General features: G+C 41.8%; 1 protein-coding gene across 2 annotated transcripts in view; it reads right to left on the bottom strand.

Moving 5' to 3' along the window:
• Positions 1-16,511, bottom strand: part of STIM2 (stromal interaction molecule 2) — a 144,145-nt gene extending 127,634 nt beyond the window's left edge. For both annotated transcript variants that reach the window (XM_047719066.1, XM_047719067.1), the window contains exon 1: positions 15,862-16,511. In XM_047719066.1, the coding sequence (XP_047575022.1) occupies positions 15,862-16,276 (415 nt within the window). In that variant the 5' untranslated portion in view covers positions 16,277-16,511. The remainder of the gene's footprint in view (positions 1-15,861) is intronic.
• Between the last annotated feature and the right edge of the window lie 8,641 nt (positions 16,512-25,152).

The following is a 25,152-nucleotide window of genomic DNA, read 5'->3' as shown; positions in this document are numbered from 1 at the left end:
CTTTATTAATAAAAGTAGTATATAACAGAGTAAAAACGTGAGCTACAAGATTATTGCCTCCCCTAGCACAAATAATTTAGTTCAGAAGCATTGTGGTAGCAGTAAAAACAGAAAGAATGGCAAAAAATTCAAATGTAACTTCAAGAATTTGTGTTCGGGGGGTGCGTGGGTGGCTCAGTGGGTTAAGCCTCTGCCTTCGGCTCAGGTCATGGTCCCAGGGTCCTAGGATCGAGCCCCGCATCGGGCTCTCTGCTCTGGCGGGGAGCCTGCTTTCCCCTCTATCTCTGCCTGTTTCTCTGCCTACTTGTGATCTCTCTCTCTCTCTGTCAAATAAATAAAAAATTTAAATTTAAAAATCTTAAAAAAAGAAAAAGAATTTGTGTTCGATTCGAAAAACAATGGTGCCACTAAAAGAAATACAGAGTCAAAGAAAAGGGAGAGGTAAAGAAAATATTTATTGAGCATTTATTCCTTGCTAAGCACTTCAAAGGCATTATTTTAATCTTTATAATAACCCTGTGAGGTAGTTATGCTCCCATTTTACAAATGAAGCAAAAGAAGTCAAGATACTTCCCCAAAGCTGACAAAGCTAATTAATCTCTCATTCCACCTCTTCTTTCCTAAAAGAACCTCCATTTTGTTCAAACAGGGTAGCAATGTGCTCAGGAAGGTGGGCCACTCTCCCAATCCTATGAGAATGAAACACAATTGTTCTAAAAATGGAAATCATTGGTCAACAACCCAAACCTGACCCATGAGATGAGAAGAAATATGTTAAGGGCTTCAAGGAAAGACCTTCCTACCTGCATTAGCATTGTGAAGTTCATCAGGGACCTTGAAGTTAACAACCTAAGAGCTGTCCTTGACTCTTCCCTTTCTTTCACTGCTATTTCCCAATCCATCAGCAAACCAAATCAATTCTAATTCCAAAATGTCTTGTTAACCCTTCCTCCTCCTACCATCCTGTCCAAGCCATTAATTTTAAATGAGACTACTAACAACTACTTTCCAGTGCAATCTCCCTGTGGTGACTCTTGCACTCAACAATTCATTCCCCAAACAGCAGCCAAAGATATTTTTTGAATGTAAATCATGGCGCAATTGAAACCCTTGTGCTCTGATGGTGGGGCAATTAAAGGGGACAACCACCATGGAAAACAATATGAGGTTCTTCAAAAAATTAAAAATAGAACTACCATATGATCCAGCAATCCCACTGAATTTATATATACAAAAGAACTGAAAGCAGAGTCTCAAAGATATTTGCACACCCATGTTTATAGTAGCACTATTCACAATAGCCAAAAGGTAGAACCAACCCCAAGTCTCCACTGGCAGATAAAGGGATATAAAAAATGTGGTATAGGGGCACCTGGGTGGCTCAGTGGGTTAAGCCTCTGCCTTCAGCTCAGGTCATGATCTCAGGGTCCTGGGATCGAGCCCCATATCGGGCTTCCTGCCCAGCAGGGAGCCTGCTTTCCTCCTCTCTCTGTCTGCCTCTCTTCCTAATTGTAATCCCTCCTGCTGTCAAATAAATAAATATATTAAAAAAAATGTGGTATATACATGCAATGGAATATTACTCAGTCTTAAGAAGAAAGGAAATCCTGTCATATGCTACAACACGGAGGAATGAACATTGAGGACATTATGCTAAGTCAAAGAAGCTAGCCACAGTAAAACAAATACTGTATGAGTCCACTTATAGTGAGATATCTAAAGTAGTTAAATACATGGAAACAGAAAGCAGAAGGTCCCCAGGGGCTGCAGGGAGCTGCTGTTTAAAGATTTTTTTTTTTAAGATTTTATTTATTTATTTGACAGAGAGAGATCACAAGTAGACGGAGAGGCAGGCAGAGAGAGAGAGAGAGGGAAGCAGGCTTCCTGCTGAGCAGAGAGCCCGACACAAGACTTGATCCCAGGACCCTGAGATCCTGACCTGAGCCGAAGGCAGCGGCCCAACCCACTGAGCCACCCAGGCGCCCCAGGGAGCTGCTGTTTAATGGCTTGAAGTGAGAGGCTCCATTTTGAAGCTCCATTTTCCTTTCTAAGTAATGAATTCTTAAGCTGACCCAGAATGAGCAACTGTTTGACAAGCAGGTGCTGGTAAAACTCAACAGAACAACTGATATTCGGACTATAAAACTGTCGGTATGAAGTTTATGAAGACAGAACAATTAACTAATGCACACCAAGAACTGTTTTGTTTGGTAGCACCAATAAAGTAGTTGATGAGAAAATAATCAAAAGAAGCTCAACAAGTTAGCACCAATGAACATTCTTCCCCCTCTTCTCTTATCTAAGTCATGTGATTACCCTCTTCTCACTCATAAAAACCTCTTGCTTTCCCCACATCAGTGGGACACCTTCCTGGTTGCTACTAATACCAGCATTCCCTGAATTGCCAATTCTGAGACCCCGAATAAAAGGCCTTTGTTTCTTGGTTCAGTTTGCCTTCTTTACCTGATTGGAAACTGAAGTTACAGTTTTGTGAAATGAAAACGTTCTGGAAATCTGTTTCACAACAAGATGAATATAATTAACACTGCTGAACAGTACACTTAAAAATGGTTAAGATGGTAAATTTTGTGTTACATGTTCTTTCCATAGTAATTTAGGGGGAAAAAAAAAAGCAAGCCAAAACACTCGACCAAACCCCACCCCCAAAAAAGGAATCATATAACTACCCTCCTTAAAATGCTTCAACTGCTTCCTATCACCCATTGAATAAACCCCAAACAGGGTCTATGAGGCTATGTACTGTCTGACCCTTCCCTCTTGCACAGCCAGATCAAACGTTGTTCTCCCTCTTCCTCAAGATGCTCAGTCAAAATGATACTTTCACTTCTTCAAATAATTCAAATTCTCTCTTGCCTCATGGTCTTCCGCCCATGCTGCTACCATGACATGGAATGTTATTACCCAACTCTTTAGAGATTTGGCTCCTGATCCTTTAGATTTTCCGCTAAATGTCACCTTCTCAAAAACCTTTCCTAACCAGCCTACCTAAATTAGGTGTCCCCATACAAGTCATATTATTTTCTATCTTCTTTCTCTCTTTTGTTCCTTGATAGCATTTCTCACAAGTTAAAAACAATTTATTTTTCCTATTCTCGCAACTGAAATGCAAGCTCCACGGGGAACTTAAAGTCTGATATCTCAACTGCAAAATGTTTTAAATCTTTTAATCATATAAAATAATAAAGGTACAAAATCACTTAAGCTAATGACACAACTTTTTAAAAATACAGTAACACTCCTCACTCTCAATCTCCTCACTTAGTTTCATATTTCTACAAAGTTTTTACTAATCTTAGACCATTAATGATTATTTGAATCATGAAAGTGACTCAAACTACATCTTCACACTTTTTTCAAAGGCAACGTAAAACATCTAAACAATGATACTCAATACATCACAGCACATTTCTACAACTCTTCTACATCTTTATCTCCAGATTAAAAAAAAAAGTCGACATATGAATACTTATATTTGCCAGACTCTGTACTCAGCACTTTAGACAGATTAAGTCATATATTCTTCAAACTCAGTTTAGAGTTAAGGAAATTAAGGCACTACAATATTGTAATTTATAAGAGATGCATGTATTTGGTCACAGAAAAGAGCAAAATAAAAACCTCATTTATGGTTGGTCTTCACCCACAGTTCCTGGCTCACAGCTCCCAAAATCCACGGAATTTCCTGAGAGGTAAGAGCAAAGGGAGCATCTTTGTTGTATCTGAGCTCTAATACTCAACTCCTGAAAAAGCTTCAGAGCCAAGAAAGTGAAATGAGTATCTTATTATTCATAACAAACCCTTTCTACCACAACTGGGCTTATGTTAACGAAGGTGACTTACGCAAAGCACCTAAGGGATAGGGGCTGGTTGCCAGGGAAACCAACCTTGACTCTAGGGCTGGAACTTTCAGTCTCACCCTGATTTCTGGGGAGGATAGAGAGGCTAGATGTTGAATTATTCACCAAGGCCAATGAGTTCATCAGTCAAGCCTATAAAATGAAAACCCAATGTCTCCATAAAAAAACAGAAAGAGGGCATTCAGAGAGCTTCCATCTTGGGGAACCAGAAAGCTTCCATGTGCCATTATGCGGAGCCCCAAACTTCAGGAGGATAGAAGCTCCTTTGTTTGGGATTTTGCCCAATATAACTTTTCATCTGGCTGCTGACCTGTATCTTTTAATATCCTTTGTAATAAACTGGTAGTAAATGGGTTTTCCTTAGTTCTGTGAGCCACTCTAGCAAATTAATCAAACCCAAGTTTGATTAGAGTACCCCTTTTGATTAAAAGTAGTAGTTCCATGGGAACCTACAATTTACAGAGGATCAGTCAGAAGCACAGGTAACAACCAGGGCTTGTGAATGGCTTCTGAAATGGAAGGTAGTCTTGTGGGACTGAGCACTCTACATGTGGAATGTGATTCTATCTCAGGTAGAAAACGTCAGAATCAGGCTGAATTCTCGGACTCTCCGCTAGAGTCTGAGAACTGCTTGCTGGTATGGGCAAGTCTCCCCCGCACAGACTGGAATTGGGGCCAGAAACACTTTTTAGGCATGAATAAATTAAATCACCTACCCCTGATTACAGAACCACTATCAGACTGGGACTCAAGCTCAAGCAATTCCACTCTAATCTAGAGGATATGCTCCTGATCACACTGTACAAAAAGTGGGACCAGACTTAGGGCCCAGAAAAAAGTTCAAGATGTAAAATGTTATGCTTCTTAAAACTGACATTCCATTCTTAAGGAATATTCATGAAAACAAATCACAAATAGGAATTATCCACTTATCATAAAAATTTCCACATTGGTGGATTTTTTTTTTTTTAAAGATTTTATTTATTTACTTGAGAGAGAGAAAACACACTAGCACAGAGGGAGAGGGAAAAGCAGATCCCTGCTTAGCAGGAGCCTGATGCAGGCCTCGATCCCAGGGTCCTGGGATCATGACCAGAGCTGAAAGCACTTAACTGACTGAGCCACACAGGCACCCCCCCAGGAGGATCTTTAAGGTTATAAACTATTTGAGACCAATCCTAAAGCTCCATCATACATAGTAATCTACAGATATGATAATAACCTTACTAGGACTCTAAAGGATTAAATAAGATAAAACATACAAATGCCTAGCATAAATTTGAATCCCACATGCAGACACGGATGTTGGTACACTACAAACAGGCTGAACATTGACTCTGCCATACCGGTAATTCACAACCTTCACTAGGCATTCTCAAATGGCAATGTCTATGATGTCATTCCCCACTCAGCTTCCTCCTCTCACACTGCTATACCTTGCCCCATTTGACAAGCTCTTTATAACATTTTTTTAAAGAGTTTATTTATTTGTGAGATAGAAAGACAGAGTGAGCATGGACAGGCATGGCAGGGACATAGCAGAGGGAGAGGGACAAGCGGACTCCAGGCTGGGCGCTCAGCCTGAAGTCCGCTTGTCCCTCTCCCTCTGCTACGTCCTGAGATCATGACCTGAGCCAAAACCAAGAGTCAGAGGCTTAACGGACTAAGCCACCTAGGCAACCCCCCTATGTGACAAACTCCTATGCATTCTCAGTGAATACTTCTGTGGGAAAAAAAAAAAGCCCATGTTGAACACCTGGCTGGCTCACTTATGGAGCATGTAACTCTTGACCTTAGAGTTGTTAGAGCCCCACGTTGGGTGTAGAAATTACTTAAAATGAAATTTTTAAAAAACGTGTTTTAAATACCCCACCTCCCCACATCAAAATGCAATTCTATTAAATACACCCCTTATGCCCTTACACTCTTGTCACAATGTATCATCACCCTTTAAAAGGCAGTATCTCCTTCTAGAATAAAAAGCAAGATCAGTATCTTACTAATCTTAAAATTCCAAACCCCTAACTTGGTGACTGGCACATACAGTCACTTAAGTGTTTTGTTTATTTGCTTGTCTGCTTGTTAATGAAGACTAAAAGTAATACCAAAAAGTAAACAAAAAAGTATTGTATTTATTAATACCACAACTTGTTCCAAAGAAAGGGAAGGGGGCTCGTTTTCAATATTGTAAATATATTTATAATAGTATATAATAGTATATAATATATACTATAAAATAATAAATATAATATAGTAGTATATATTTATACTATATATATAGTATAAATATATTTATAATAGTAATAGAAACTTCTAATAAATATTCTAATGGGTATTTTTAGTAAATGCAGAAATGCTATGAAATAAGCTCCCACTCCCACATGAAGTAGATTCCTTTTAAAAAACAAATACAGTAGGGGCGCCTGGGTGGCTCAGTGGGTTAAGCCGCTGCCTTCGGCTCAGGTCATGATCCCAGGTCCTGGGTTCGAGCCCCACATCGGGCTTTCTGCTCAGCAGGGAGCCTGCTTCCTCCTGTCTCTCTGCCTGCCTCTCTGCTTACTTGTGATTTCTCTCTGTCAAATAAATAAATAAAAATCTTTAAAAAATAAAAATAAAAAAAATAAAAAACAAATACAGTATTACTTTTTTTTTGGATCATGCAATCCACTCTCAGGCAATTTTCAAGTTTATATTGTTCTTGCAACAATGCAATTTCAGCATCTTTATATTCCCAGTTCCTTGCATCATATCTGGCACAAAACAATCCCTTAATAATGTTTAAAGCTTTATGTACAGACACACACACACACACACACTCACCAAGTCTGACTTTCTGACTTTTACCCTCCACCCTTTTTTTTAGGATTTATTTCAACAGACCTAGAACCAAACACTGGATGCACATCAAGGGTCTATTTTAAAAAGCAAACTCAAAACATAGCAGAGTATCTATACCCCCAGTTGAACAAAGATTTAAAGTAGATTTTTTTTTTTAAATTTTGGTATCCAGAAACACAGAAGAAATATCAAGGATTAACACAGTTTGAATGTGTGTAACAAAGTAGAAAGAATTGCTAAAGATGAAAGTAAGGAAACAGGAGAAATTATATACTTATCATTAATGGAAAAGTTAGAGGTTTACTGCTGGAGAATAGGAATAGAGAAGAAGGATTAAGATTATCTATTTACTCAACATCATATATTTTTAAAAAGGAAAAAAAAAAACATAAGCACAATAACATGGACCTGTGAAATGTCCAATATGTTAAATAGCAGATAAAACTGCAAGTAAGGGTTTTTTAAAAAAACCTTTTTTACTTACTGAGAATCATTTAACAAACAACTACAAATCATTTTTGTTACTCTAGGGGTTTGTGATAGGATTGTTTAGTATTTTTAAATCACATAAATCAGATTTACTTCAATTATTTTTTAAGTCAAAAACCCAGTACTTAACTCAGTAAAATCATTTTTTGAAGTGTGAAAGTTCCCTATACTGGCAAGTTTAGGAAGGCCAAAAAGAGAGGTAGAGAAAGAGAGAACAAGTAGAGGTAAAAGTAAGTTAAACAGAGGCCAAGATCCATAAGCACAAAGACAGACAAAATTTTTTTTGCAAGAAACACTGGGACAAGATACAGGTGCGTGGGGTCTGAGATGAATATTAGTCCAAATAACTGTTCTGGTATTACTCTGTGGTTCTGGGGGTAAGGCAAATTACCACCATCTAAAGAAAACACTGAATAGCCACTATTTAACATTCTACGACTAATTGTAGTCTTTATCCTAAAGTTGTTTCACTTTACACTGCATGACTGAGGCAGCCTAGCAGAAAGGAAATTACTCTCAGGTCCGCAGCCATGATAGTTGTGCAGTATCACCTCAAGGGCCAAATGAAATAAAGCCAAAAGTCAAATCAATCATTGGCTTGGGGTTCCCAATCCCCAATTTAGAACTTTCCTAGTAATGAAGTTCTCTGAGGAGGAAATGTTCAGCTAGGCTAGAGGAACACAAGACTGAGGACAGAGACAGGAGAGAGCCACCCTTAAAATTAGCAAAAATAAAACGAGTCAAGGAAAACAGTTACTGAAGACAGGATTAGATACTTCAAGAAGAATTAAATATCTAATACCTACTAATATAAAGTTCTGGAAGGATAAGGAAATGAACAAATCATTTAGATTTGTCATTTGAAATCATCAGCTAAGGATCGAGCTTGAAATTCATATGTGAAATTCAAAAGTTAATTTTGAAACAAATAATATGCCAGTATTCTAAGACATTGCAGTTCAAGGAATGGGAGGGGGTGGGGAAAGTTCAACTTCGATGCAATATAGTATTAAGTCAACCTGGAAGGTTTATCTTTTGTTAAGGAATATTTGCACTTTAAAATACGGAATACTAGGGGCACCTGGGTGGCTTAGTTGGTTGAGCATCCAGCTCTTGATTTCAGCTCAAGTCAAGGTCTCAGGGTGCTGGGATCCAGCCTTGTGTCCAGCTTAGCACTCTCTGCTAAGTCTGCTTGAGACTCACTCTATCTTTCACTCTCTCTCCTTCTGCCTCTCCCCCCACTGGCATGCTCGCTCTCACTCACACGCACTCGTGCCCTCTCTCTAAATAAAGGATAAAATCTTTTAAAAAATTAAATCAAAATAAAATAATGAATACTAAAAATACATTTCCTCGATATTTTCAAGGACTTTCACCAATCTAAGTCACTCTACAAAGGTTACATGTTTAAAATTAAACAATAATTTTTGCTTCTTAGACTTCCTCTAGATTCCTAACAATAAAGCAAATTTTATAAAATTTCCTCTAAACATTTTCATTGCCATAATTTCATGATTGAAATTGTCAAGGCCTTTACTTGTATACAGCTTCCTAACTGGCCTCTTCATTTATCTCTATCATCTCCTCATTTCCATCCACCCAGATGGTGCTTTCTTAAACAAAGAGCTCATGTCACTTCAATGTTCAAAAACCACAGTGCTTCCCAACCCAGCAGGAAAACAGAGTTTACTAAAGGTCAAAATACCTCCTTAAGCCTTTTGTTTTACCTTAACAATAAAAGTAAATTTGCATTCTCCATAACACATGCAAGTTCAGTGTGGTTAAATGTTTTAAACTACTATGTATTAAATACTTGTTTCACAGTTAGTAAAATGGATATGCCAAGAAAATGTATCATAATTCCCATACTTTCATGCACATGGCTGGGTACCCCAGTGTTAGATGTGTTGACATTTCAAAACAAAGCATATAAACTAAGGAATATTAAATTTCTAGATAATTTGGATCAAATCTTCTTTCTCCTTGCATTTCCCACTACTCTATATACACCCTATACTTAACTCTAAAAAGAACTATTAATTTAGCGCTTATTCTTGATATTATGCCTTCTCCCAGAGAGCTCTTTCACTCATCTCCACAAGAAGTCCCTATTTATACATCAAGCTCCCACTCAAACCCTAACCTCCTCCTATTCCCTAATAGTCTTCCCCAATATTTTGCAGTCTTTTATTGGTACTAATCAGTCTGTCTCATTATGTTTAGTTGTGTCTAAGATGCATACAACATACCAGTTAAGAATCAAAGCTTTGTAAGCAGAAAAACTCAAGTCAATCTCTGACTATAATTACTAAGTATAACCTTGGGCGAGTTACTTAAGATCATCCTCTATGGCTTCCCTCATCTTTTATATGAAGATTACAGTAGAGTTATCGCCAACAGTGTTAATCTCAGAATTAAAAACAGTGATGTATAAACGGCACTTAGCACAATACTGACAGCTAGTAATAGTCTAATAAATATACATACTATTCCCAACAGGCACACTCATTGTCTCACTCCTTTTTGTATTCTTTCCAATTCCTACTATACATAGAGTATTCTGCATATGTTTCATAATTGTTTGGCTGAGGGGAACCTGAGTGGCTCAGTCACTTAAGGGCTCTTGATTTCGGCTCAGGTCATGATCTCAGGCTCATGAAATTGAGTCCCATGCCCGGCTTCACACTGAGTGGGGAGTCTTACTACTCTCCTTCTCTCTCAAATAAATAAATCTTTAAAAAAAATAATAATGATTTGGCTAATAGAATCTGATAGTTCTTAATAAGATAAGGTCATAATTCTAGTGAATATCAATAATGGCTTGCTACTCATATTACTGTGTATCTTAACATTAGCTCAACCAGTTCATACTTTGGCTACCATAGACATAGATACAGATCTCAAGCATCATCTTAAGAGTATTCTACACTGCAATATCATCAATGAGTAAGCCAATATCCAAAATACACACACTCAGAAGTCGAAATTAATCTAAAAATCATACGCATGTATCCAACCAAAAAGCAAGCCCTAAGCAAAGTAAAGAATTCTGGTGTGGATCCTCCTATTGCTAAAGTTAAGCCAAATTTTTCCAATTGGCCCTCTAAGTTATTCCTACGCAAGGGGATTCCCAACAGACACCAATCAGTTCTATCATGGTATTCTCAAGAAAAGCAATGTTTCCAGACCAGTAAGATAATTCTAAAATGTTCAAAATAGACTAGATAAAAACAGATATAAGTAGATACTTAATCCTGTAGTTAGTAAGAGAACAAGACAAAACAAAAAAAAAAAAAAAAAAAAGAAGAAGAGGAAAGAAAAAGAAAAACCCCTTATCACAATGGCCAAAGAATGATGAAGAAAAGGACCAGTACTAGTTAACCTGGGAAGCCAAAAGAGAACACAGCACAAGACCTATCCATCAAAAGGTGGCTTCAGGAAATCAGAAGCTAAACTCCGAAAGAGCAGTTTCACAAAAAGAGAAACAATGGTTTCTAATACTATGTGAACTACAATATAAGTTCACCTATCATCACAATGTAAACATCAACACTATAAATTCACTGTAAAATACTCAACAAAGCAACATATATGTAACTACACTCAAGCCAATACTAATTTTTTTAAAAAGTGACATTTGCTAGGTAAATGTTAGGTATGCAAGGTGAAATGCTTAAAAATGAACCTTGAGATTTTTTACAGTGATAATCATGTTCATGTGATGTATTTTCATCTAAATTAACAAAACCCCCACCACATACATGTGTTTAACACTAATGAGTAGAGTGGCTCTTTCTAAATGGTATAGCTTCACATTAAGAATATTTTAAGTTTTCACTGAAATTTTAATACTTCCAAAAGACATGTCTTAAAATGTTTTATATTCCAGGGGCGCCTGAGTGGCTCAGTGGGTTAAAGCCTCTGCCTCCAGCTCAGGTCATGATCCCAGGGTCCTGGGATCAAGCCCTGCATCTGGCTCTCTGCTCGGCAGGGAGCCTGCTTCCCCTCCTCTCTCTTCCTACCTCGCTGCCTACTTGTGATCTCTGTCAAATAAATAAATAAAATCTTTAAAAAAGGGTGCCTGGGTGGCTCAGTGGGTTAAGCCGCTGCCTTCGGCTCAGGTCATGATCTCAGGGTCCTGGGATCGAGTCCCGCATCGGGCTCTCTGCTCAGCGGGGAGCCTGCTTCCCTTCCTCTCTCTCTGCCTGCCTCTCTGCCTACTTGTGATCTCTGTCTGTCAAATAAATAAATAAAATCTTTAAAAAAAAAAAAAAAAAAATCTTTAAAAAAAAAAAGTTTTATATTCCTAATATCATACTAATGATAAGTATTATAGTAAACCTTAACAGAGGCACTAAAGGCTACATTAATTCATTTTTAAGAAAAGATAGAACCAAATATTTCTGAAGCTAAAATTTGTTTTAAAAAATTCTGAAACAGGGGTGCCTGGGTGGCTCAGTGGGTTAAAGCCTCTGCCTTAGGCTCAGGTCATGATCCCAGGGTCTTGGGATTGAGCCCCGCCCCCTGCATAGCATCGGGCTCTCTGCTCAGCAGGGAGCCTGCTTCCTCCACTCTCTCTCTGCCTGTTTCTCTGTGATCTCCGTCTGTCAAATAAATAAATAAAATCTTTAAAAAAAAAAAAATTCTGAAACAACTTCTACAAGAAAACATGTTTTAAATGTTTCAGTTACAATTAAGTGACCCTTGAACTTTGTTTGAACTCTGTGGATTTAAACTTCGTGAGTTCACTTATATACATATTTTTTCCATACAGTACAGTACTGTAAATATATTTTCTCTCCCTTATGACTTTAACACTTTCTTTACTCTAACTTAAAGAATACAGTATATAATACAAATATGAAATATATGTCTACCAACTGTTTAGGCTTCTGGTCACTAGTAGGCTATTCGTAGTTAAGTTTGGAGGAGTCAAAAGTTATACTCAGATTTTTAACTGCACAGGTCAGCACTCCCAACCCCATGTTCAATGATCAACTGTATTGTGCACACTTTGCCAGAATAAAGAACTGTGATATATTCATATACACAAATGACATATTCGCATATGTGTATTCTTTGACCTTCCCTTGCCCTCTCATAAATTATTTCTCTAGACCATATCTGGATGAGATCACTCTTTTTTTTTTTTTTAAAGATTTTTATTTATTTATTTGACAGAGAGAAATCACAAGTAAGCAGAGAGGCAGGCAGAGAGAGAGGAGGAAGCAGGCTCCCTGCTGAGCAGAAAGCCCGATGTGGGGCTCGAACCCAGGACCTGGGATCATGACCTGAGCCGAAGGCAGCGGCTTAACCCACTGAGCCACCCAGGCGCCCCAAGATCAATCACTCTTCACTGGATCAATTCACTGATTCTAAATCTGTCAGGCAAATAATAATAATAATGCCTGAATTATTAAAACACTGCCTTAGATTGTAATCAACAAATTTCATCACCAAGCCCTAATTTGCTTTAAATTTCAATCACTTTCAAAGCAAGAGCCCTAAAGATATATACATGTATATGTAATTTAAGCCTTTACTACACAGTATTATAAACACTGGTTTCACTTTATCAAAACATTTGCACACTCAATTCTGGAAACGTAATATAAAAAAGAAAAATATAGGGGCGCCTGGGTGGCTCAGTGGGTTATGCCTCTGCCTTCGGCTCGGGTCATGATCCCAGGGTCAGGGTCCTGGGATCGAGCCCCGCATCGGGCTCTCTGCTCAGCAGGGAGCCTGCTTCTCCCTCTCTCTCTCTGCCTGCCTCTGCCTACTTGTGATCTCTGTCAAGTAAATAAATTAAAAAAAAAAATCTTTAAAAAAAAAAAGGAAAATATAAATCAATATTCATTATAATGGTGAGTCTATTTCTTTTGATGATTTCTGTCTCTCTTTATAAGAACACTTGCTTACTTAAAACTAAGCATGAGACACATGACTTAAAAGCAATTTAGTCTTAAAATACACTAAACCTCAAAAGTAAAACTCTTGGAAGGCAAAATTCAGTGGAAAAGAATGCTTTCAACATTTTATTTATAAGAGGCAAACTCATTATAATGTTGCTGAAGTATTAAAAATACCAATCTGTAGAGGAAAAGAAAAGAGTTGATTTTGGCTATCACTTTCAGAGCTATTAAGAATACTCACAGTTAAATGACAACTTTAATACAGAGCCAGAATACAATTCTTCTCTCAGAATTCTTTCAAGAATTTTCCACTTTCAAAATTCACATGTATCTTAGTTTTATTACTAATGCTCTCTACCCCACTTCTCTCCATTAATGTTTCCCAGAATATGATAAAGCAGTATTTTTTAAGTACAGTCTATGGTTCTACTTCCTGAAGTGTACAATAGCAATAATTTATTATGTTTGGGGTTTAGCATAACACTTACAAGTCAAAACCATTAAAGAAAGCACTATTCACACAATCAGAAGAATGGGAAAGAGCTCTATAGTGGAGAGCATATAGAGAGCTCAAAGAAATTTTCAATATGCTCCAACTTTATTACCGACTTCAATTTACCATTTCCCAGGTATCAGTGCTATTGATTGTATTTACATAAACTTAGTAAAATGACAATTTAACTTGCACGTTGTATAGTCAGATTATCTTAAATTTGAAATGGAAATGTTTAGCTTGTTAAAAATTAGTATTCCAACAAAGGGAAATAATAAGAACACTCAAAATAAATTCCAGAGTTAATATTATTTTTGTAAACATATTTTAAATCACTATACTACAAACTCACTTTGTGTGATCACACTTCTTACCTAATAACAATCACCTTTCCTTTTTCATGATGCCATAAATAAGAGAAATTTAAATCTTCAAAAAGGATTATAAACAGCTAGTTAAAATAAAATTCCACCTGAAGTAATTTCCTTGCTATAATCTATATACTATACATTTGTATTGTTATCAGTTAGAAAGTACTGAATTTTCTAAATCGCATGCCCTCCTACCAATTACATACTGATAAAATATTAGCCAATTATTTGTTAATCGAACTCTTCTGCTCAAGAAACTAAGAGTCATGCTCCTGTATCTTCTAGAAGCCCAAATATTTGTTCCCTCCCTTCCTGCATGAGGCATTAAACCTTCGGAATCAGTTTTATCTTGCTACTTTCCTTAACCTTTGCAATTAGTTTTATCTTACTAATTTCCTAATAATCACTGTTCTTCATTTTATCTGCCACAGTTGTATTTGGACAATAAAGACTATTCAAGCTTAAAGTTATTCCACCTATCCTTTCAAACTATACTACGCTCCTAATACTCATCATTCTGTAATCATTTTATCCAAATTAACCAGTGATAGGCTTGATGTTTCAAGTTTCATTTAAAAGAGCTTGATATGTTTCAGGGTAAATTAAGTTAAAGATTCTGATCATCATGTTCTACACAACTCTGAAAGAGCCTGACAAAGTTTACCAACACCCTCCTCTCTAAACTAGTAAACACCCTGTCACAGAACCCAGAGAAGAGCTGCTTTGCTCCAAAGAGTACAGCTCCTGGGCACTTCTCAGAGCAGCTGTCACTAACTTTCAGGGGCCTGCTGGACTATCACTTTGGTTAAATCAATGATGGGTCATCTTGTTCCACTTTGCTTTTTCTTTTTAGTCCTGCAATCAGTGTAGAAAACCTACTGATGACCTTTAAAAGTACAGTACAAAAATTAAAAAAAAAAAAAATTTGGCTCCACTACTTTTCAAAAGAAATCGTTTCAAAAGAGATCCCTACATCATTACTTAAACCACACATATCAGTTGTACGTGACACTGGAAGGCTTTAAAGGGATTCAATTTTCTTTCTAAACTTACTAAACACGTTGGCAAGTTTTAAGTAATTTCGAGAACGTTCTATACTACAAAGGTGCTGGTGCGCTCTAGCAGAACTGTGCTGCTCAAATACAAGCCCCGAAACGAATATCCTGCGCCTAACAAATTTTAGGTACGTTTCTGGTTACCTGAAGAGCTTTCTGCTCCCTTTATCCCCCACTGATGCTCCCAGCAGCAAATACTTCCCGTCCTTTAAAACCTTCCTCCCAACCCTCCAAAAATACATATTAGGTTTAGAGGTTTCCGCATACTAATACGGAACCCCTAATACCATTAGGTATTACGGCTCTCAAAGAATCCTCTTTAGCAGCCTCCCCTGGGACACTGTGCTCAGCGAAGCTTTGAACCTGGGAGACTCGCTGCCAGCTGCCTTTGCAAAAGGAGCACCACAAGCGGACTAAATACCGCAATGCTGCGCTTTTTGTATCAGCTTTAAAAAAAAAAAAATCAGCCCAGTACCCTGCAGACCCTGCTGGCTCTTCTGCAGCACCGGAGAGAAACAACCGCATTGCTCAGCGAGGAACATCGGGGAGCCCGACTCTAGGGCGGAGAAGCGAGTGCCGTCGAGAGGCTCTGTCGAGGGCGGGGTGTCGGGGGTGGGGGTGGGAGGAGAAAGGCGTCCGGACTGTAGGGGACCGCGACGAAGCAGCGGCCAAGGCGCTGGCGTCTGGGCGCCCCGCTCCGCATCGCGCACTGCTCGTGGCAGTCGTCTAGCGGGCACCCAGCAGGGGTACGGGCCCCTCCCGGGGATGGGAGTCCCGCAGCAGCCGGCCTTGCCCCGCCCGCCGCCCCCCCCCCCGGGCCCTCACCTGTCATGAGCGCCGGACTGTCGCCCGCCGCCGCAGCGTGAGAGGAGACGGCTGCCGCGGCAGAGCCTGAGGCCCGCCGCCCGCGGAGGTGCCGGGACACCAGCTCGCATCCGTCCGCCGCTCCGGCCACCAGCAGTCCGAACACCAGCAGCGAAGCCCAGCACCACCGCCGCAGCCAGCCCGAGGCCGGGCCGGACGCCGCGGCAGGATGAGGGCGCGGAGGAGGAGCGAATAGAAAGCGCGGCGGCGCCCCAGCCGCCAGCCACTCGTCCGCTCCGCCAGGCGCTGCAGCCGTTGCCGCTGCGGGCGACTTCTCGGGCGGCCCCCGCCGCCTCGGACTCGAGCTCCTGCTGGGCGCCAGCCTGGTCCCCTCCGCACCGGCGGCCTCTGGAGCTTGGGTCCCGGCTGCGTTCATTGGTTCCGGTTATTTAAAAAAAAAAAAAAAAAGGTGAGGGGCAGAAAGGTACGGCGTCTTCAGGCCGCGCGCGACACCCTCGCTCCTGCGGCGGCGAGACCGGGATCCGCTGCTCTGGCGCCTCTGAACACCAGCCCCAGCGCCCGCGCCACCGCCGCCGCGGCGCATCCCCCCGCCCCTTCGGCCCGCGCCCGTCGTAGTACCACGCTCGGCCCCGACGCCTCCTCCCCTCACACACTCGCTCGAAGCATACCAAACCCCCGCCTCCTTCAGCCTCTCCACGGCGCAAGCGCGGCTCTGCTGCACTGCGCCTGCGTGGCCCCATAGCCCCGCCCCTGAGGGCGTTCCCGGGAAGACTGGAGTCCCGTGGGGTGGCTGCTAACGCTCTCCTGGAGCGACAAAGTTGGAAGGCGGGGAGGAAGACCGGCATGTCCCCCTCCCCCATTCACGGACCCGCCCAGACAGCTGGAGGGTGGGGGGACCAAAGAGGCGGGACAAAGGAGTACAGACTTCCCAAATTGTTTGGGCAAGTTATAGGCGTGTAGACGACAACAAAAATAATTGCATGGGTTAGGAAAACCTTGTAATCAAAAACAGCGGCGTCTCTAGAATTTCAATATAGGTGCGGCTTACAAGAAGCCTGCAAAGTGGAAGTAGAGGTTAGCAGAGATCTGTGTTTTATTTACTTAAAGCGCTTGGTACAAGCCCACGTGTCAGGTGCTCTAAAGCCTTTACAGATTTACACATTGTAATTCTAAATGTTAGGTATTGGTATCGCTTATCATCCCCACTTTACAAATGAGCAAATTAAGGCGCAGAGATGGTAAGTAACTTGCCCCCAGGCCCCACAGCTAATTAATGAGAGGGACAGATTTAGGACCACTGGATGCAAATACTTGAAATGGATTTGCTCTGTCATCTAACTTTCCTATGTTCAAACATTACCTGAAATCATCACCTCGCTACCACCCCAGCATAAGGATTCTTCCATGTCAAGTTAAGTTTACAGAATGGTGGTTCAGATTTGGCTTTACCTACAGGGAATGAAGCACGATGCACCAGCGCCATGCACACGCAGAGGCATTCTCTCTTCCAGGAGCACAAAGTTATTTAAGATTTGCAGATAGGGTTCCCGAGCATAAAGATCCTGTTTGGTATTAGTTTTTTGTTAATGGGTCAGGGGTTTGATTTTAGTTTGTATTGGCGGGTTTTCTCAAGTCAAGAAGATACTCAAATTACACAGTCTCCCAAAGAATTTCTTAGTCCCATCTGGCCAACATAACCATGACTCATTTACTGTGGAAGAGTGGATGCACACCCGAGGAAAGAATTGAGAATTTCTTTGAAGCTAATCAATCTGTCAATAATTATTTCTTTTTTTTTTAAGATTTTATTTATTAATTTGACAGACAGATCACAAGTAGGCAGACAGGCAGGCAGAGAGAGAGAGAGGAGGAGGAAGCAGGCTCCCTGCTGAGCAGAGAGCCCGATTGGGGGGGGGGGGGGCTGGCTCAATCCCAGGACCCTGGGATCATGACCTGAGCTGAAGGCAGAGGCTTTAACCCACTGAGCCACCCAGGCCCCCAGATCAACAATTATTTTTTGACAGACTTCTTGGGGACAGTGCTTTAGGTGGCAATTCTTTTTTTTTTTTTTTTTTTAAGATTTTATGTATTTATTTGACAGGCAGAGATCACAAGTAGGCAGAGAGGCAGGCAGAGAGAAGGGGAAGCAGGCTCCTTGCCGAGCAGAGAGCCCGATGTGGGGCTCGATCCCAGGACCCTGGGACCACGACCTGAGCCAAAGGCAGAGGTTTTACCCCACTGAGCCACCCAGGCGCCCCTAGGTGGCAATTCTTAATAGGACGACAGGGAAATTATATTTCCCCTGCTGAAAGGCACAGCAGTGAAGTCACACATTTGCTGAGCATCTACCAAAAGGAGAGAACTTTGCTAGAAGACCAGGAAAATATAAATAACAGGCTTGTTTTCTGCTCTCCAACGTCATACACTCAATATTTACTGAGTGCCTAGTATGTACCCGGGAGGGTAATGAGTAGTGGGAATTCGAGAGGAGTAAGAGAGACAAAAAAGTCAAGTCAGTACTCAGGAATATGAGAGACTACACAGTCCCTGCCTGGGGAATCTAAGGATCTTGCTTAAGAGATAAAATTTACACTTATTAAATAATTAGTGACAAAAACAAGGTAGTAATTAGTTGCTAAATTGGGTACAGCAGGTTGTATTATAGCAATAACTGCAGTATAAAACACAAACATTATCAAATCACTGAGGCCAAACTTCTTTAAAGATTATATAGGACCCCCCCCCCTTTTCTTTTAAATAGGCTCCACACCCGATCTGAGGCTTGAACTCATTACCTGAGATGAAGAGTACCATGCTCCACTGACTGAGCCAGCAAGGCACCGTCCTCTTTGAAAGATAAGGATGTTGGCAATGAGAGCGCACTGGACTTGAGGTTATGATTAACTGTTTATGCCTTTCACTGCTGGAGCCAAAAGGAGATAGGGAGGTATCTGGGAACACTGAAGAGACCTGTCTCAAGCAGGTCAGAGTTCAGCCCTAAATCCTTCATCTCATATCATCTCTGTCCTGGGTGCCAAAGTTTCTATTAGAGTGGCCAGAATGCATCCTCTTGTTGTAGAGAGGCATAGCATCACTGTGCATCTAGCATAAACCTAAGTCCAGAAAAGATAAAGTCCGGTGCTTTGGAAGGCAAGAGGTTCTGTAGAATTACAGATGCTTCCATTTGCAAGCCGAAAAGAAACACCAGGTTCCCGTTAGAGTAATCGCCTTCCTTTCTTTTGACTTCCTGTCCTACCTCCAAGCTTTTGCCTTCCCTTTCCTAGCTTCCAAAAAAACTTTCTTTCCTCTTGCCAAATTCCCTTAAAATCTACGTTAAGCCCCTTTCCTGGCCGCCTGCCTTCCTACAGCCTACTTCTTAACGTCCAAACCTTATCCATTAATTTACAGAATGTCCTTATTGTCTGTTTTTCACCCATTCGCTACTTAAAGCATCCTGGGTTTCCGGAGGGGAAAATTAGGGACCACGTAACAATGCCCGCCCCCACAGGGTTGCTGGTGGCTGCAAGAGAGTAATAGAACAGGTATGCCTTTGCACGCTGCCTAGCACACAGGTACGTTTTCATCCCTCAGGGAAAACTGGCCCCAGGTTCCAGGCGTGTGTTCTGAGCGTGTTCCTAATTTAGGGATAGCTCATCGCTCTTTGCCGGCGTGGTCGCTTGAGTTCATCTTCCGACAGAAAATTCCCTAACTCCGTAGGGCGCGCCCAGCACAGACGCAAGATCCGTCCACCCGGCCCCTCCCATCCCAGAAGCAAACCAGTCCTTCCCAAGCGTCGGGCTCGGTCCCCATCTTCTTCTCCCCCTTCTCCCGGGGAGCCAAGACAGCCCACGGTTCCCCACCCGCTGCAACCCGGAGAACCGGATCTCGTCCCGGGAGCGAAGCCAACAGCGCGCCTGCGCCACCAGGCAACCTCGCGCATGCCCGTTGTCTCCCACCGCCTTTTCCCCAGGTGCGCGAGCTCTCAGGCTCCCGCGGTTCCGGGACGCGGCGCGCCAGCTAGCCTGGCTTCCGGCTCCCACTCCGTGGGCGGTGCGTCCGGGCGGCCGGCTGCCGCGGGATGACGTCACCGCGCGGGCGGGCGCGGCAGGCTTTGGGTGGGCGTGGAGCCGGAGCTGAGGTGGAGGTTCGGGAGTGGGGAATTCCGGTCCGCGGTTAACTGAGGAGGGGGGGGGGTTCCTCCTGTGTGCCGCCCGCCAACCCAGCTTCTCTGGCCCGCGTTTCGCCTACAGAGAGATGTGCCAGTTTTCATGGCTTTGAGTCTGAAAAGAGTCAAAGTTACCATAAAAGAGTAACATAACAAAGAGTTAAAGACACCATACCTCAAATAAGCCTCCAGTAAGGACATGGCTTTCCTGGAACCAAGATACAGGAGCCTCACAGAACCTCGGCGCCTGACGGGGAGTCATTCGTAACCCGCTTCTGCTAATTACGGTGAAGCCCCTTCGAAAAATGCAAAGAGCTCCCGTAGGTGGAAGTCCAGTTGCGGAGCACCTTGTGTTTTCCCACTAAGTCCCCACCCAGGCTCGCAAGGGAAGTGAGGTCCTGAGAACTTTAGAAACATCTCTAAAGTGATACTATGTTATGATGGCCCCAGAATTCGAACTGTGAAGCCTAGGCAAATTAATATGGTCCTCAAATTGTTGATTGAAGCGCTAAGAAGAAAAAGTGACACAGTGGAAATAACTCATTAGCAAGATTCTTTCTCCTTAAAGCCAATAAGGCGGGAATATTCCTCAGCTGTTTGGAGAAGGTGGTAACCTTTGTCATTGCATTCTTGCTTTGAAGAAGGAAGTCTTTTAAAGGGTATCCTGCCTCCAGGGTACAAAACCAATTAACATAATATTAACATAGTTTTTTAAAAGCCATCCAACAGTGCAAAAGCAAGTAAGTTTTGCCCACCACAACTAATCAGTAGGCTTCTGGAGTCATTTCTATTATTTAAAAGGATGTTTGCACTGTTATTGCTTAATTTGAGGTGTTTCATGAATACTATTGATCATATAGTATCTCATAAGTGCTAAAGCAGTGGGAGAGATAAATGCTCCCTTAAAAAAAGAAGTCGAGGGACGCCTGGGTGGCTCAGTTGGTTAAGCAGCTGCCTTCGGCTCAGGTCATGATCCCAGCGTCCTGGGATCGAGTCCCACATCGGGCTCCTTGCTTGGTGGGGAGCCTGCTTCTCCCTCTGCCTCTGCCTGCCACTCTGTCTGCCTGTGCTCACTCTCGCTTCTCTCTCTATGACAAATAAATAAATAAAATCTTTAAAAAAAAAAAAAGAAGTCGAATTGTGACGAAGACAAAGGTAGAGAGGTTCATAACGGAAAATGATGGGGAAATGAGCACTGCCTCATTTGCACACAGATGAGTCCTTAGATAGTATTAATTCTGAAGATGCAAGGCAAATTGTGCAACAGGTAAAACATGATATGCCTACACTTTTGACAGCAAGAGACTGGAAAAGTGATTGATGGGATGGAAAACCTTTGAGTATGATGCAAGAGACTATGCTTTTAAGTCAGATGCCTTCTTACCTAATCTTAAGTCACATAAGACCAAGTGTTTGTTCTAGAGCTAAAGCTTAGAATGGTAAAATATGTGTTTTGGGCAAAGTGTGGTTCCATGGGTCCACAGCACCAACCAAATATTTATAACATCTGTGAGTTATGAGGCATGAAGTTGCTAAAGGGTTTTTTTTTTTTTTTTCAGCATAACAGTATTCATTATTTTTGCACCACACCCAGTGCTCCATGCAATCCGTGCCCTCTACAATACCCACCACCTGGTGCCCCCAACCTCCCACCCCCCACCCCTTCAAAATTCTCAGATCCTTTTTCAGAGTCCATAGTCTCTCATGGTTCACCTCCCCTTCCAATTTCCCTCAACTCCCTTCTCCTCTCCATCTCCCCTTGTCCTCCATGCTATTTGTTATGCTCCACAAATAAGTGAAACCATATGATAATTGACTCTCTCTGCTTGACTTATTTCACTCAGCAGCTAAAGGGTTCTTAAAACAGTTGAAGAGATTTTCTAAGAGGGAATTACCTACCCTCAATTTCAAAGTGTACAAAACATGTCCATTTTTTGGAAAAGATGCCATGGAACATACAAGAGCAAGGAAGAGAAAAATAGATTTATTTTAAAGTTGTAAAGGGTTACCTATCTCACTCTTTTGTGAAAACTTCATCCTGATACTGTGGGTTAAGCCTCTTATTAAGTTTGAATGTATATAAATATGGCCATAAGTACAGCCATTTGGAATTTAAACCCTTTGTGAGGGGAGGAGGAGCTCCTGTATCTTGGTTCCAGGAAAGCCATGTCCTTACTGGAGGCTTATTTGAGTTATGGTGTCTTTAAGAATACTGATTGTCGGGGGAGCAGGGAAGTGGGGTGTGGTGGAGGCCCATCTGGGTGGCTCAGTCAGTTAAGCATCCAACTCTTGATTTCAGCTCAGGTCATGATCTCAGGTTTTTGGGATCTTGCCCCGCATCAGGTTTCGTGCTGAGGGTGGAGCCTGCTTGGGATTCTCTCTCCCTCCCCCTCCCCCCCAAAAAAAAAGAAAGAGTCTGGTACACACAACCATTTACCAATTGTGTGACTTTGGCCAAGCTACTGAATATCTTAGCCATAGTTTCCCCTTCTGTAAAAAAGGCAATAATAATGGTACCCACACAGGGCTGTTGGGAGGTAAAAACAGTTGTAAGGGTACCTGGTACACAGTTAGATATTATTATCTGAACTCTTGAGGGTGTTAAGGACAGAGCTTGTTTTCAGTTATATTGTGCAAAAGAGGAAAGTGGAAAGAACACATAAAAAAATACAAAAGTGGGGCACCTGGGTGGCTCAGCGGGTTAAGCCTCTGCCTTTGGCTCCAGTCATGATCTCAGGGTCTTGGGATGGAGCCCTGCATGGGCTTTCTGCTCAGCAGGGAGCCTGCTTCCACCCCCCTCCCCTGCCTGCCTCTCTACCTACTTGTGATCTCTGTCAAATAAATAAATAAAATCTTTTTTAAAAATACAAAAGCAAATAAAACAAAACTAGGCACATAAAAATTTTTACAGCACCATATTCCTGGGGAAGGGGCAGTCAGTGATGATATTTTAATCCAGGTTTCCAAAAAAGCAGGACCCAGGGGCGCCTGGGTGGCTCAGTGGGTTAAGCCGCTGCCTTCGGCTCGGGTCATGATCTCGGAGTCCTGGGATCGAGCCCCGCATCGGGCTCTCTGCTCTCTCGGGGAGCCTGCTTCCTCCTCTCTCTCTGCCTGCCTCTCTGCCTGCTTGTGATCTCTCTGTCAAATAAAAAGAAAAAAAAAATCTTAAAAAAAAAAAAAAAAAAGCAGGACCCAAGGTAAAGTCTTATTTGATGGCAGTTCTTTAGAGAGTATAACCCCAGGGAAGCAAGAGTGAGGGGGAAAAGGGAAAAGAAGTAGGAAAGGAGACAGTAAAAAACCCAGAAGATGAGAAACACTGAGCTGGTCACAGCTATGCAAGGGAGAATGCTGGCTGTTCCATCTCACCTGATGTCTCCATAGAGGACTTGGGGGACCATAGTGTTTTGGAACAGAGGAAGGAAGAACAAAGTTTCCTATTTCCCATCAGTCAAAGGTTATTGCAGGAGATATGAACCACCCCCACCCCACCACCCCCATACTTTTGAATCCTGCCTCCTTCTACTCTAGGCAGCTGCCAGGAAAGCCAGATCCCTCAACAGCACTAGCATTATCCATGCATGAGCTGAGCTAGCAAGTGAATGGGAGCCAGTAGCACTTCCCAACTGTGCACCTGCAGCTCAGCAGTGTCTATCACTTCTGGAGCTACAGGGAAGCTCCCTTCCCCCACTGCACCACCACCCCCGCCCCGCCCCGACAAAAAAAAAGTTGGGGTTTCACGGCATTAAGTGAGACTTTATTAAGTCATATTCCAAAGCAGCGTAAGTGACCTGGAGCAAACAGCCTCAGGACATCAAGACCACTACAACCAAGGCTGCTGCTGAGTTCAATAAGCCTCCCTTCAGTGAAGATTGAAATATTCCTTCTGCAATCTAGGACAATTCTGTTGCAGTGCAGTAATGTTCTAGATGGTAATCGTAGCTTTCAACAGAAAACTATGCAAAGGAAATCCAGGGAGGCATATAAACTGGGTTCAATAGAGTGATAATGGCAGAAACATGGGAGGCCCGAGGCATAAAAGGCACTGTGAAGTAAGAGAAGCCCTTCATGCTTTCAAATACTAAAGGCATTTTAGGGGTCAGATACTATAATAGGTGTTATGATGAAAGATAAACAAAATAATCCCTCTGTCCAAGACCTGAGGAGCTCACAGTCATACCACAGTAATAAAAAGGTAGTCCTTTATTTCATTCATTTATTCATGCTTTGTTATTTAATAATTCCTGTCACCAACAAATGCGGGTTCTACAACCTCTCTGTGGTTAAATCATTAAGAAAACAGGTTTGGGGACGCCTGGGTGGCTCAGTTGGTTGGACGACTGCCTTCAGCTCAGGTCATGATCCCGGAGTTCTGGAATTGAGTCCCTCATTGGGCTCCCAGCTCCACGGGGAGTCTGCTTCTACCTCTGACCTTCTCCTTGCTCATGCTCTCTCTCACTGTCTCTCTCTCAAATAAATAAATAAAATCTTTAAAAAAAAAAAAAAGAAAGAAAACAGGTTTGTTTCAAGAAATTATTGCCTTGGATACCTGGCTGGCTCAGTCAGTAGAATGGATGACTCTTAATCTCAGGGTTTTGAGTTGGAGCCCCATGTTGGGTGTAGAGATTACTTAAAAATTTAAAAATCCTTTTAAAAAAGTTCTTGCCTCAAAACATTAATATCAAGTAACTTTATGAATAATTTTATACTTCCCATAATTTACCTCCCAGGAACTGGTAAATACTTTAATATTTACATGAACAATGCTCCAAAATGTGTTTGCAGTGAAGAAGTGGAATAATTACAGGAGAGTTTGTGGGGACAAGTCTTCTGACATGGAAAGGGAGGAAAGCAGAAAGCTTGGAAATGTGGAGGTCCACATCTCTATGTCACATTCTCAGAGGCACATTCTCAGAAGGAAGATGATGATGAGAGTTTAAAGCTGTCTTTAAACTAAACAAATTTGTGTTATTTAGCCAAAATTGATGGACTCTTTACTATGTGCCACAATTTAAAAAAAAAGAAAAGAAAAGAAAGAAAACACGTCCCATGGCATTACATTCTTACTGAGGAAGTTGATGGATGTTATGTGAGATAAATAAGTAAAATAGGTCACGTGTAAAATACTG

The sequence above is a fragment of the Lutra lutra genome, chromosome 2 (assembly GCF_902655055.1).
Source record: "Lutra lutra chromosome 2, mLutLut1.2, whole genome shotgun sequence".
NCBI lineage: Eukaryota > Metazoa > Chordata > Mammalia > Carnivora > Mustelidae > Lutra > Lutra lutra.
This window is presented reverse-complemented; position numbering and strand designations above follow the sequence as displayed.